The sequence below is a fragment of the Ixodes scapularis genome, unplaced genomic scaffold (assembly GCF_016920785.2).
Source record: "Ixodes scapularis isolate PalLabHiFi unplaced genomic scaffold, ASM1692078v2 PGA_scaffold4__175_contigs__length_147842914, whole genome shotgun sequence".
NCBI lineage: Eukaryota > Metazoa > Arthropoda > Arachnida > Ixodida > Ixodidae > Ixodes > Ixodes scapularis.
In genome coordinates this window covers 72964964-72978895 of record NW_024609879.1, presented here as the reverse complement: position 1 = coordinate 72978895, position 13932 = coordinate 72964964, and the positions used below count along the sequence as shown (strand labels likewise).

Below are 13932 nucleotides of genomic sequence, written 5' to 3'. Positions count from 1 at the left end.
GCTCTTTGAGGGGAGAGCTAGAAACATTGGGATGTGGGGACGTCGCCCGCTAACTTCCTTCCTCTTTCCGTTTTTTTTTTTTTTTTTTTTTTCGGGGAGGTGGGAGGTCGAGTTTGGAGGCGTGTTAAGGAGTATTTCTCGGTATTCTGTTGAGCGGTGCCACCCGCGTGTGACATTTCTGGTGTTCGTTTACACACACTTCGGACTTATTTATGACTTTCGTTTGCTTCGGCGTTATACTGGCTTGGGCTCACTCGACTTGACCCCTGTATGTTGTTATTTTTCTGGATCTGGAGCTCTAACTCTAACGTGACGGAGGCCATTGCCTGTGATGTATTTTCTTGGTTTCGCTAACGAGTGCCGCGACCATGTTACCCTTAAAACTACTACTTCTCTCTTTTTTCTTTTTTATATGTGTTTTGTTGGAATGTAGTTTTTTCATGCTCAAGTGTTTTTACTTGTACTATTATACATGACTTTTTTCTTTCGCTTTTTCCAATGCTCCTCCTTTCCTTTGGTCTCTCTAAAAGCGCTTTGCAACTGTATTTTCTGCACACTTGAAGAAGGGAAGTCTCTTCCCAAAACGTCGTGTATTAAAGCCTCTCCTGCTGTTCAAACATTTTTCTACGTTCCCGAATGTAATGTTAGGCGTTAGAACCAGATGACAACTTATTTTTGTCCAGTTCAATGTCATTATCGATTTTCATGTTTCAGCGAGAACATTGGGAGTTTTCATTGGCTGCCATCTTCTTGGCGCCTTTGAGCACTTACTGCTATACTCCGTGTCACCTAACAACCGACTGCTGTGGATGCTACGAGCCATTGAGGCGAATCCAAGGCACTTTGAGAGTTTCCCATAACCTCTGAGAAAAAGCACGCTTTTTCAAGATATTTTTTTTTACCGACTTGACGGATTTTGTGAATAACACATTATTTTTGGAACAACGCCACTAGATACAGACGAAGGGAAAGACTGGAGAACACGAGCATGGACAGATTGTTTTCATGTAAAGCCTAGCCAAGTGCTGTGTTGTCGGAGCCAAATTGGCTAGGAAGACTCGAACACTAATTGGGAATTCTTGCTCTTATTCCTGCAATGCACATACAAGTTACCCAGTAAAAAGGCATCTTTACTTGACATTCTTTTCAGCTAAAATTGGATCTTTTGCTAACACACAAAGGGGAGAGGTTTGATGTAGCCAAGTGTTGAGTGTGCATGTGTTGGCGTTTGCAACTGTTGCAGATGCCACTGTGTGTAACTGCACTTTCAGCATGCTCCTTGGAGCTTGGATAATCATGCAAAAGGTCGTGATAAAACAAGCCAGAGCATCAATTAGCAAGGTGTGTCAATATAATAGGTTGCTTTGTGAACAAGTCAATGATTGAAAGGAGACAGTGTTGCAGATTGGGGGGGGGGGGGGGGGGGGGGGAACCGTGGTGTAGAGTGGAAACTGTTTTTCCCTTTCCAAGTATGAATGGTGTTAAGGTTAGGTGTCCTTGTGCTGTCATGCACAGTTGCCCAAATTTAATTTTTACAGTTCCAGTCTACCTCCTGGATGAAAACCCCATTTATTAGAAACTAACGGGACAGCTGCTTTGCCAAGGCGCAGCCTCTTCAGGATGTCAGCGTGGGAGCACATGAAAAGAAAAGTCAATACTGTATTACGGTTGGGGGACATGGAAAAATGTGATGACAGTGAGTGTTTCTAAACTTGTTTTGGTGCATTAGAATACAAGGGTCAGACCAATTAACGGCGACAAAAAGATAGCACAAAGAACGCGCAACAATGAAGCAGCCAAGCCCATGCTGCCATTGGGAGAGTACAAAAGCCTATGGTCGCATGCAGGAAGTGATCAAACGTATCAAAGAGCAGACGAATTTGTGAGCCATATTGCTTATTGTGCTTGGGGTTTCAGTACCGCAATTAGGAAAACATTGACAGCATACTAAGCTTGTGAATTTAGACTAGGATCCCTTGTAAAGAGCAGCATAAAATTGCAAGAGTTTACTGGTCACTACTTCCTTTGTGTTATTGATGAAACAATGCAGTAATTAGTGCCATGTAGGGCAAAATTATCAGGGTCCCGATGATCTGCACTGTTTTAACCTATTTGCAAATAGTACATAATAACGAAAAAGCTGCAGCACTGGCTTTTTCTGTTATGGTTCACGGTATCAAAGTTCCCCTGGCAGGTTTGGCACATCTGACTACATGGCAGCTCCCAGAACTTGAGCCTTCGTGTTGCTTTATCGGCTGGTCGATGATCCTGGAATCGAAACTTCATTATCACAATGGATCTCATCATCTTTGACAAATTACTGCAGTTACAACTGACGTTCTCATTACTGCAGGTCGGGCTCTCGTAACAGGATAAGGAGCGGGTCTGCAAGATCCCCCCTTCCGTGCGTGTTCGCTTGGCCGAGGCAGGTGTCCTGCGAAACGAAACGTGTTATCTCAGCCTGGAACTTGGCTCCACCTGGCAGGTGAAGGGGCCTTGGAAACTTACCATCGAGTGCACGGGTGACAGAAGGGATTTGAGGAGGTCCCTCACGGGGTAACCTGGCCGAACCGGGACCTCTTTGCCTCCACGAGTTCCCTTTTGGAAGGCCTTGTAAAGGCGGCATTCATGGGTGCCGGAAAGATGCGCTTCTTGGCTATTGCTGCCTCATCGAGGGACGTGCACTGCTCGTTGCTGGCCATCGCCTCCTGGACTAGCTTTCCAACGTACTCTGAAATTGAATCATATGCATGATAACATTCCAATACGCACGGAGCAAGGCTTCAGCCTGGATTTGGAACCACACTTACCATACGTTGGATCCGTTCTCTTTTCTCGTGCTGTGGCATGTCCCTTCCGTGCCTTCGATGTGTTAACCATGCCTCCTAACGCCCGCTTGGTCGAGGCAGGTGTCCTGCAAGGGGAAACGTGTTGTCTCAGCCTGGAACTTGGCTTCACCTGGCAGGTGAAGGGGCCTTGGAAACTTACCACTGAGTGCACGGGTGACAGGAGGGATTTGAGGAGGTCCCTCACGGGGTAAGTTGGCCGAACCGGGACCTCCTTGCCTCCACGAGTTCCCTTTTGGAAGGCCTCGTGAAGGCGGCATTCATGGGTGCCGGAAAGATGCGTTTCTTGGCTATTGCTGCCTCATCAAGGGACGTGCACTGCTCGTTGCTGGCCATTGCCTCCCGGACTAGCTTTCCAACGTACTCTGAAATTGAAGCATATGCATGATAACATTCCAATACGCACGGAGCAAAGCTTCAGCCTGGGTTTGGAGCCAGACTTACCATACGTTGGATCCGTTTTCTTTTCTCGTGCTGTGGCATGTCCCTTCCGTGCCTTCGATGTGTTAACCATGCCCCCTAACGCCCGCTTGGCCGAGGCAGGTGTCCTGCAAGGGGAAACGTGTTGTCTCAGCCTGGAACTTGGCTTCACCTGGCAGGTGAAGGGGCCTTGGAAACTTACCACTGAGTGCACGGGTGACAGGAGGGATTTGAGGAGGTCCCTCACGGGGTAAGTTGGCCGAACCGGGACCTCCTTGCCTCCACGAGTTCCCTTTTGGAAGGCCTCGTGAAGGCGGCATTCATGGGTGCCGGAAAGATGCGTTTCTTGGCTATTGCTGCCTCATCAAGGGACGTGCGCTGCTCGTTGCTGGCCATCGCCTCCCGGACTAGCTTTCCAATGTACTCTGAAATTGAAGTATATGCATGATAACATTCCAATATGCACTGAGCAAAGCTTCTGCCTGGATTAGGAGCCACACTTACCATAAGTTGGATCCATTTTCTTTTCACGTGCTGTGGCGTGTCCCTTCCGTGCCTTTGATGTGGTCACCGTGAAACATGGATCGCCCTGTTGCGTCACAGCTTGGCAGCGGTCTGAGTTTTCGTTGTAATGCAAGATTGCAAGTCCTGTCCTGCAGGATGGTGATATTTCAGTGAAGATGAAATGTGCCACCAAGAAGCACTGTACATTTTGGCCTATAAGCAGCCCACCCCGCATCATTTAATGGTTTTACAAAAATGTTTGTATATAAATCGCAGCCTGGTAGAAGCCCTCCTTAGATATATGTACTTGCGCCAAAACTGCATTGATAAGCCTGAACATACGCATTATGATAGAGATATATGTGCAAGCGGCAGTCAGTTGCAGTACTCGATCCTTATAACAAATTGAAAAGGACACATAACCCCTGTGCTGAATATTTTTTTTTTGAAAAAGAAACATGCATATAGGCCGCAATGTTGTAAAACCAAAGGATTTTGAAAAGGACCAATCTCGAAAAGTTTTGCCATTGTGCAAAACAATGGCAAACCAACTCCTTGGTAATTCGGATGCTGTTATGTTTTGTAAATTTGGACCTTATCAACTTCTTGGTAATTCAGATGCTGTAATGTTTTGTAAATTTCGACCCCGTTAATATGGGTACCAGAGTTTTCCGAGAAATATTTGAGATGTGGTCATCTGACAATTTTTCTGGGAGGGGGGGGGGGGGGCATGTTTGATTTGTGTAATAACCTTTGGTCCTTTTTCACCAATGCAGCAATGTTTTTTGTTGATTTTTTTGTTTCTTGCTGAGATTTGTATTTATGCCTTGTGCAATGGCCACCTCACAAATATGACGATGGGGGGCATTGTGTATTTGATAAATCGGTGACATCTCGTCCAGCGTTGGTAAAATATTGAGGTGGATGATACATCATGGAGAAGGGCGGTCTGCTCGACGGGCGGGCAGCGTAACCACTGCTACCCACTGTAAGGAGAACCCTGATTGGATACCCTACTATATAGACAGCATTTTCTGGTATGAATTGGGCAATTACTTGCATTTGTCATTATTATGGAAAACTCTCACCATGAATGATTTTTGGGGGGTATGGGCATGCGAATATCAACGAGACATCACTGCACCTGACTTCCAGACAAAATGTATTTCTGTAATTACCTTGCAAGCATGCCGGCCGGAGAAAATGCCTGGGACTTTGGGGCAAAATTTATGAGGACGCTGTGGAACGCCTCAAGGGCGTACGTCTGGCCATGGGGAGACATCTGGCCGACGTCCTTCAGGAGCCGCTTGTTTTTGCTTTTTTTTTAGGTGGCCATAGGCCTGGGAGTCTGCAGATAAGACATGGTTTAGAATGAGCACCCTCAGTTGGGAGAACAAAAACCTACTAGGATCCATCCACTTTCTTGTGCTGTCTTGTATCTCGTTGTGCAGACACCTGGGATAGCTCCCGCCATGGCCCGTGTGTTCGCTGATGGCATGGTTCTGGAGACTGAGCCACACATCGACGGTCAGTTTCCTGTCACCCGCCCCAGCCTTGGCCGAATAGTAGAGGTGGTTGGTGGTCGCCTGCACCCACATTTGAAGTTCTTGGCAGCCGGCTCGTTTGCTTGCTGCCGCCATCTTTTTCTTCACACCTAAAAATTAAAAAGCAATTTAGTGAAATCCTGCAGCAGCTTCACTAGAAAATGTCACCTACATAAATAGGCTTTGACAATTGCTTACTTTTGGAGATGTGCCAAACGTTGAAGTAGTGGGCGATTCCGGGGTCCTGGGTCTCCATGTGCTTCCGTATGGCAGGGTGGCGATCAGTCCCCAAGGACCGGATGTGGATACCTGTGCCATTGAATTTCGTAGTACAAAATAATTATTGAGTATACAATGTTGAACAGTATGGAATCACTATGAATGTCGAAGAAAATATGAACATACATTTCTCCCTCAAAAATTTTAGCTGCTTGATGAGGCCTTCCTTTTCCATGTTGACACTGGCCATTGCTCGCTCTAACTAAGAACAGAAGTGAGACACAAATCATTTGAATTGCGCATGACAGTGAAGTCACCAAAGTATACTAAATTATAAAAGTGTACATAAAGAATCATAAAACCGTTGTGATTGTTTTACTACATAAACCACTCACCTCTCCTAGCTGGACCTGCACAGAGTGGAGAATCTTGTTGATCTGTTGGACGTGAGCCGAGTATGTGAGGTACTTTGCAGAAAACCCAGGAGAATCGAACCGTCCATCGGCAGTAATGTCAACTTCTTGACTGTCCAGCTGACTGATCAGCTCTTCTTGTTCTTGTAGCCATATCTATTCATAGAAATTAATGTTGCATTAGAAATTGTAAAAATGCGCTGACATAATTTATTATTTCCGAGTATGCATAGGGAAAAATAAAATTAATTAGTTCACTTGCCCATAGTATGTGACAGACAAATTTTTTTTTCGCTGCACCACAAAAAATTGTTAGGGTTTTTTTAACCCTGGGGCTACATTTGGGGACCATGGGCACCACAACAAGACTTGAAATGGGTTAGTTAGTCAGCTAATAAAGAAACATTCTAATTAACTTATTTAGGTTTTATTTTTGAGGGCATAATGTATTTGGAGAATTGATGCTCTACATCAGAGTACACCCGTGACATACATTTTCACTACAAATTTGTAGTGGTTGTTATGGTAAAACAAAAGTCGTCCTTATGCAGTACTTCAAAACTAAGCGGGCAAAGAGTGCCCATGATAACAATCTCTCCACCCCCTACCGGATGGATGGATGGATGGATGTTAATGGCTATTCCCTTTGTAACGGGCGGTAGCTTGCGCCACCTAGCCTAAGTCTAAAAAGACAAAAACGTGATTCCTCCCGCCCTTTTAAGACCAATTTTTCTCCCCCTAACCGGCCCTGGAAGTGAACATGGTTGCCATGGCAGACTCACACATCCGCACTGCAGGCTACACAGGAGATATTTGCCCTCTTAGTTTCGGTTTGAAGTGTGTGCAAGGACTTTTGTCGCCCCCAGAACCCATAAATATAAAAAATAAAAGTTTGTTTGAGTGTTTTAGTCAAGTAACTTACTGACCCATTTCACTTCATTTATGGTGGCGTCCATGGCCCCCACCCTAGCCCCAGGGTAAAAAGAATGCTAGTTCTCTTTTTTATAATTTGGTGCATCTAGAAACAAACACCTTATATAGAATTATGAATCCAGAGGCTCGCTCAGAAATCAGCTTGAAAAATTTGTTTCTTCACGTAATGAGCTCGAATTACTACCAAAGCCGTTTTTAGTGGCGAATTTTACCTATAGAAATTTCAAGACATAGCTCTCTTCCTGTGAAAAGTAAGAAACACATTCTTTACATTTAGTGCAAAAGCCGTCAACCAAGTTCCCTGACAGTGGTGCTTGTGGCGGCATTTCCTTATTGGTGCAGCAAGCAGACGACACAAGCATATGCTTCCTGGATCTATCATGCGGCGATGTATAAGCACAAGCCTCTGCCCACTTGTCAGCACTGAAAATGTAGAGAATGTGTGTTGAATGTTTCACAGGAAGGATGCTACACCTGGTAATGGGCTTGATTTGGGAGTATAAAAATACTATATTGTAGTTCCTTCAGAATGTTCCTCACCTTGTCCACTGCAGGGAACAGGAGGGCGTTCTGATAGGTGTTGTACATCTGATCGCTCATCATCTCGGCGTTCATGTGGCGGAGCATCCGAAGAGTGTTCGTCACCTGGGCTCCAGAGAAGAGCAGGTGCCTTGTCAACAGAATGTTTCCTGCGCCTCTTCCATTGATGATGGGTTGGCTGCTCCACTTCCGCACGTGCTCGAGAGGGCAGATGCTGACCACTGTGATGAGCATACCCTGGCTTGTGATGTCATTTTGGCAGGGTCTTGAGCACTCCTGGCATGTCCTGAAGAGTTCTCGCAGGCAGCTCTCAAAGACCAGGAACTGGCGTTCTTTTCCTGGTGCTGGTGGACTTGACGCAGTTTGTCCGCCACTGGAATGAAATTATGTAAAGCGTTTTTCACAAATTCTCGGCATACATACGCATAGCTTACCTCTCGAAACCTTCGGCAGAGCGGGATGGAGAGTATGTTGCATCAGACTCTGCCACGCTGCTGTGAGCAGGAGACACACAGTCGTGTGGCACCTCAATGCTGCAGGACGGGGAGGCAGCGTCGAAAGGGTTCAACTGCAGCGGTTCCTCCATGACCAGGGAAGCTGCCACCCTTCCGGTGATGTTCATTTCGGCAGTGCAGTCCCGCAAGATCCTTCCTGTCTCGCAAGATGCGGACAGTCCAGCTGCTGAGACTTGGGCCTGCAAATAGCACGTTTATACCCCAATGTTTTTCACAATGCTTGAAAGATGCAATTTGGGCTATCGATAGTTTCTAACAGTGCTACGAGCACAGCAAGCATCGAAGGCACTATGCATTCCAGCAATTTTATAACTCGTGCATTGTTTACACTGCTTAGACTATTCTGAATGCAACAAAAACTGACACTGAATAGAAATTTCCCTGCATTTATATCTGCTTTGTATATGTGTAATTCAAGTCGTTACTTGATTAGGTAAAATTCCGAGCAAGTGCCCACTCAAAATTTGGAGATAATCACGTAAAACTTGGAAATGGGCACTTATTAGGTCCAGAATATCTAAGCATATGTCATTTCTGTACTTTCCAGATGTTGCAAAAATGAGGGAAGAGTGCCTGTTGTAGAATGGGCAGATGTTTGGTATTTTACAGTAACTGAATATCTTGTGGCAACCTCCGATACAGTATTGCAAGCAGGGCATCTGGCCGCCGCCATCTCTTTTGGTTCAAGTAAGCACTTGCAATTGCAAGCCTGCAAAACCCGCTTTCATGTGCAGCGCATGTAGTTACGAGTATGGGGCACCGAACTCGGACACTATGCTTGCATTTGTGTCCGAGTTCGGACACAAATGTGTCCGAACTCTGCTGCAACATAAGGTCTTCAGGGGAGGCTTTGCACGCAGAAAGCAAACCTTCACCTTTACAAAAGAGGGACGTGTCCCCTGGTATAACTAACTATGGTGTGCCTGACATGTTACATATACACACCATCATCCTTGCAGATTCTTTTTCATTTAGTTACCTTGAGGATTCGTTTCCGGGTATTACACAAGGCAGGGTACGAAGACACTGTTTAAACACATAAGAAAAAATCCAGTCGATAACTGGGGTAAGAACGCAATTTTGATAAATAAAAACAAATTGTGCCTGCCTATTTTTACGGGCCCTTGAAGCATCTCTAACTAACAAAATCGGTTCTGAACTCACTATCTTGAGAACTTCTTGAACATATTATGCTTCCACACAAGTGCCCATTCATAGTCGTAATTTTGTCAAGTGCACAACTTGAACTTGGTAGCTGGCTGCATGAGTCCTTCATGAAAACCCGCACGGCAGGCACAGGGCATCTCATTTAGATGACCGGTTTTCACATTCGCTAGTTCCACCGTTCTTTGGCTGCGCATGCAAATTTCAAGCTCATGAGACAATAAAGTGTGTTCGAAGTTATAAAGCTCAAGCAAGAAGCGTGACAAGAAAAAATAAAAAAAAAATTAAAAAAAAGGTTGATCACATGTTTGAAATTGATGCGACGGTTGTTAGTGAAAGCAGAGAACCGTCCATTTCGGTCTGCATACATAAACTATGCATAGCAGGACCTTATGTTGCTTGAATCAAACGGGTTCACTACTCCCGAAATTACAGTGAGTGTGCAGGCGAGCTGTTGGATGTTGACCATGTAGAAAATAACCCAAGACTGTGATAAAGGATAGGAACTTTTATAATAAAAAGGGCAGCAGAAGAATCGTGAAATAATTAGGCTTTGGTGGACAGCAGCTCGTAGATAAATTCAGTATTTTAATTTTTTTTTCATCCAGATAGCAGTATGTTCGCAAACTTTAGAATTCTGTGACCACCACTATACTCTGTTTCACCTTGTGTTGTACCGCAGGAAAGGCTAGAAGCACGAGCTCCTTGCTCTAGGGAACATCTCGGTGGCACAAGCTCTCGTGCACTAAGGGCAGCTGCCAACCCTGTGAGCTCGCGCTTCTAGCCTTTGCTACGGTACAACATAAGGTGAAACGGAGTACAGCGTCACATTCTCAGCGGTATTCAGCTATTTACGATCCGTAGTTAATTTACGTGAGCCGAAAAGCACGGTTTTCTCGTCTTCCCAACATCCTCACTTCCGAACGCACAGAAAAAAAACTTCCCTACGCCCCCCCCCCCCCCCCCCCCCCAAAAAAAAATAACGTTTTTTTCTTTTTTTTTTTTCTTTGGGGGGGGGGGGGGGGGGAGGGGGGGTTGGGGTTGGGGGGGGGGTGGTTTGGTTAAATAAACTACGCACCGCAGAAAGCTCGAACTCCCTGATGCGGCGCTGGCGATTAGAATAGAGTGCGAAAGATTGAGAAACCTACGTTACCTGAATCAGAAGACAATTTGGAAACAAAAATTTCTTTGTGAGCCGACATCCACCTAAGCGTAATATCTTCAAAAGAATATATGACATAATGGACGCTTGTGGGATTTATATCAATAAGGGACACTTGTCTGCAAGAAATACAAGATCGTCTTCTTTCTTCTACAGGCGCGCGAAATGGCATCTATTGTTTTGAAGACGTTACACTTAGGGTTAACATCGGCCCATAAAGAACTTTATTTCGAATTATTTTCTGATTCGGGTAACGTCGTGTTTGCAACCTTTCGCGTTCTGTCCTAACCGCTAGCGTCACATTCTCATGGAGGTCCAGCTTTACGGGATGCATAGTTTACTTACCCAGGTCGAAAGATGCGATTATATCTTTCATCGGAAACTTCCGGTATATGCCACGCGGACTGCTGCACAATGCAAGGCTCATGAATCCTTGAAAAGACACTCACCAGGACTCTCTGGCGCTTTTTCGGGGGCTCCTCGGTCCTGCCGGCGACGGGAAGCAGAAGAGTCGGCAGAGCTGTGCATCGAAGGCGTTTGCAGTCACCGCTGGAAAATGCAGACGTCTCGAAATGCTCGGCACAGAAACGGGGAGTCCGGTTCAAGTCCTCGGTATCGTCATCTCGCCCGGCGACACGTAACCATTCGTGCCTTCGTGGATCCTTCTCCGGCAGAGCGAAAAACCGGAGACCTTTTCGAATATTTTTTACCTTTCGATTCGGGCACAACTTTACCACACAAACGTTCGGCATCACACGGAAGCGAAGACGAATAAACGTTTCAACACGTGGATGTCGATCGATTCGGTGAACCTTGCTTTGAGAACGGAAAGTGGGAGCCTCGGGAAGAAGATCCTCTTCCTTATCGTTCGTTCTCGCGGCGAGATAAGCTGCGAGCCACGCGCTTTCCACGACGGAGCCGCGTCGCCGCGTGGGCACATCACTCCCGCGTAACGAGGCGAGGAGAAAACGTAGTTCGCTCGTTTTCAAACAATAATAGCTGTATTACGTCACCTACAGCCAAAGATTTGACGTTGTTGTCAAAATATAATGTGCATGTGCCTAAAAAGAGCAATAATAATAACTTTAGCAATCTTTTCGCAGTTCGCTATTTCTATTGGTCCAATTCTATGGAGGTGGTGGAGACACGGGATGGACACCGCAAGAGGATATAGTGCCTGTGTATTTCTATTGCTGTGAGTTTACTAGGGCGCATTGCCATTTAGAACTGGTCATTTTTATTGACTGAAGCCCAACAAACAATATGCTTCCAAAAACAAGCTTCTCCAAAAAGCACTTGAGTGCCCCTTTATGCTCCACAGCACAGAGATTTACATTTATGTACCCTCGGTGATCGGCCTGGTCAGCAGTGGCGTGTGTCTCCGGCCTCCGGACAGTCGTTTGTTCCACAGCAAAAAATGATATGCGAGAGGACATGCCCCCCTGATCTGCTCTTTTTGGTCAAAAAACAGTAAACTTCCTACGCTTAGTGACGGCTGTGTTTCACTAGTCTTTAAACGGAACAAACGCCTATTACATTTTCCTCAGTAGTTGTAGCACTAGCCCTAGCTTAGTTTCATGATTTAGCATATTAGTGAACATCTTACAACATTGAATTTTGAATGTCTAATTTTTAATTTTATGCGCAGACGTAATGGGTGCGTACTTACGTTTCGATATACACGTTTGCAAGAAAGATCCTGTGCGCCTGCCATTGTGAGCGATGCTGGCGCCGCGTAACATGTCCGCCATGTTGACGTGGGCTAGGGGCCCGTCCACGACCTACTCTATACTTACGACCACTCCATCTGGACACACTCCAGCACGCACCTTTCGGAGGGCCGAGTTTCAGCGGCGCCTCGTGGCAAAGCCTGCAACTCTGTATATTTTTTCGTATTATTCTCGCTGCACCAGGTTATTTTGGCCTCTATGAAGTTGGCGACGAGCGGTCGCAGCCAATACTATCTGGTGTTGACTGCGCAAACTAAAGAAAAGGGAACTAATTAACGAATTCGACTCCTTCAATGTATTTGACATAGAGAAAAACATTTTAAATCATGAACGCACTTGAAATAAGAAAGCGCGATCAGCTGGCACGCACCCATGGATAACAGAAGAACCCGACGAGGTAGGAGGAAAGAGATCATATGGTAGGAGGACCGAGTTTTTGTGCCGCCTAGTGAGAACGCCTCTCGCTAGGTGGCGCTAAAACTCGGCCCTCAGCATTTATGACAATTCTAGGGGAAGCTCATTGCTGTTTGAGGCAAGAACGGGTGTTCTGCGAACCAGAACATACAGAGTGAAGTACCAGGAAATTGATACAGTGTGCACTGCTTGTGGAGAGGAGGACGAGACGGCTGAGCACTTGATACTCTACTGTAAAGGGCTTCACCCTATGCCTATCGAAGACAACATAGATTTAATAAAGTCATTGGGTTTTAGAGACAGCGAAGGGAGAGTGGATTTCAAGACTGTAGAGATTACCAAGCAAAGATTAAGTGAATGGTGGCAGAAATCGAGAGAAAACTAGGTATTTGCTTAATCACTGATGGCAAGGGGGTTTCATAGCCTCACTTTCTTTGCACTGCGGAGTGAATATAGATTTCACATTTAAATATTCTAAGCTTAAATGATAAAACAAAATGGCTAGGTGGCGTAAGCTACCGCCCGATCCAAAGGGCTCAGCCGTATTCATCCATCCATCCATCCATCCAGCCGGGAGCAGGCTCTTGCATAGGGAGTGCTCAGGTGGAGTGGTCGTGAGTATAGAGTTGGTCCTGGGCACGTCACTGAGGTGGGCGACGACCAAATGACGGCGTCTGCTGCATCGCCGATGGCCAGCGTTAGCGACGCACTTGCTGTTTCGGAACTCAGGGGGGGGGGGGGGGGGGGGGGGGTATTTATATGCAATCACAGCATCAAATATTGCAGGAGGTGGCATATTTAAGGATTTGAGCTGACTTAATAACGATCGCAGCCTCTGTTCCAGCAGGTCGTAGAAGCCAGCGCTGCCACGAGCTGACCATTGCATCGTTGATGCAATGGTCACGCGGCTCCTGACGTCTTTCCTCTTTTGCATTCAATGGAAGCGCTTATATTCTGCTTCTGGTTTTAACTGGGATGAAAATAATCACATAGCACGTGCTAAAAACGTTTTCCAAGACAATACAGGTTCGTTCTTCTTGTTTATGTCGTTCTTGTATTTTTTTTCAATATATTTTTTTTTTTGCAAGCGACGCTTGGCAACATTGTACGACAAGCAGCGAACGTCCTGGCTGGAGAGTGGGTACGCCTCACCTGGGCGCGGTTCGAGGTTAAAGGGACCATGAAATGACCTTTTTACTTTTTCCAGATAACTTTTACATTAAACCGTCAATGTTCACTGAATGCTGAACAGGCATCCGTTTTCGTCTCGGTTTATTAACTTCTACACAAAAAATTATTGAAATATCGACTTTTTCATTCTCTCCAACTGACCGCAAAACAAGCCGTGACGTAGGCCGTTTCCGGAACCGGAAGTTCTCTCGGCAGTAGGAGAATGGGAGTGTTAGCGGCAACGAGTTGGGGTGCGACGGTAGGTTTTACTGCGCTGATGTCACCGACGTATTTCCTGAATCGGCGCCTCTCATCGCCACATCGCAGCTGAGCGAAATTCAATGAGATATGTCGCGCT

The 13932-nt window shown here is 45.9% G+C and overlaps 1 protein-coding gene and 1 long non-coding RNA gene across 2 annotated transcripts; both read right to left on the bottom strand.

Annotated features, from left to right (window-relative positions):
- Positions 1-2168: 2168 nt before the first annotated feature.
- LOC115322757 lies at positions 2169-3358 on the bottom strand. The gene is made up of 4 exons (XR_005717001.3): positions 3291-3358; positions 2509-2731; positions 2338-2434; positions 2169-2268 (listed from the first exon to the last, which is right to left on the bottom strand). It is a non-coding gene; the product is annotated as an uncharacterized LOC115322757 (long non-coding RNA).
- A 151-nt stretch (positions 3359-3509) lies between these two features.
- LOC121837790 lies at positions 3510-8041 on the bottom strand. Its single transcript, XM_042293602.1, has 8 exons — positions 7854-8041; positions 7420-7792; positions 5929-6102; positions 5720-5795; positions 5513-5623; positions 5176-5424; positions 3771-3983; positions 3510-3691 (listed from the first exon to the last, which is right to left on the bottom strand). Exons 1-8 carry the CDS (start codon positions 8039-8041, stop codon positions 3510-3512), a joined length of 1566 nt encoding a protein of 521 aa, XP_042149536.1.
- Positions 8042-13932: the final 5891 nt, after the last annotated feature.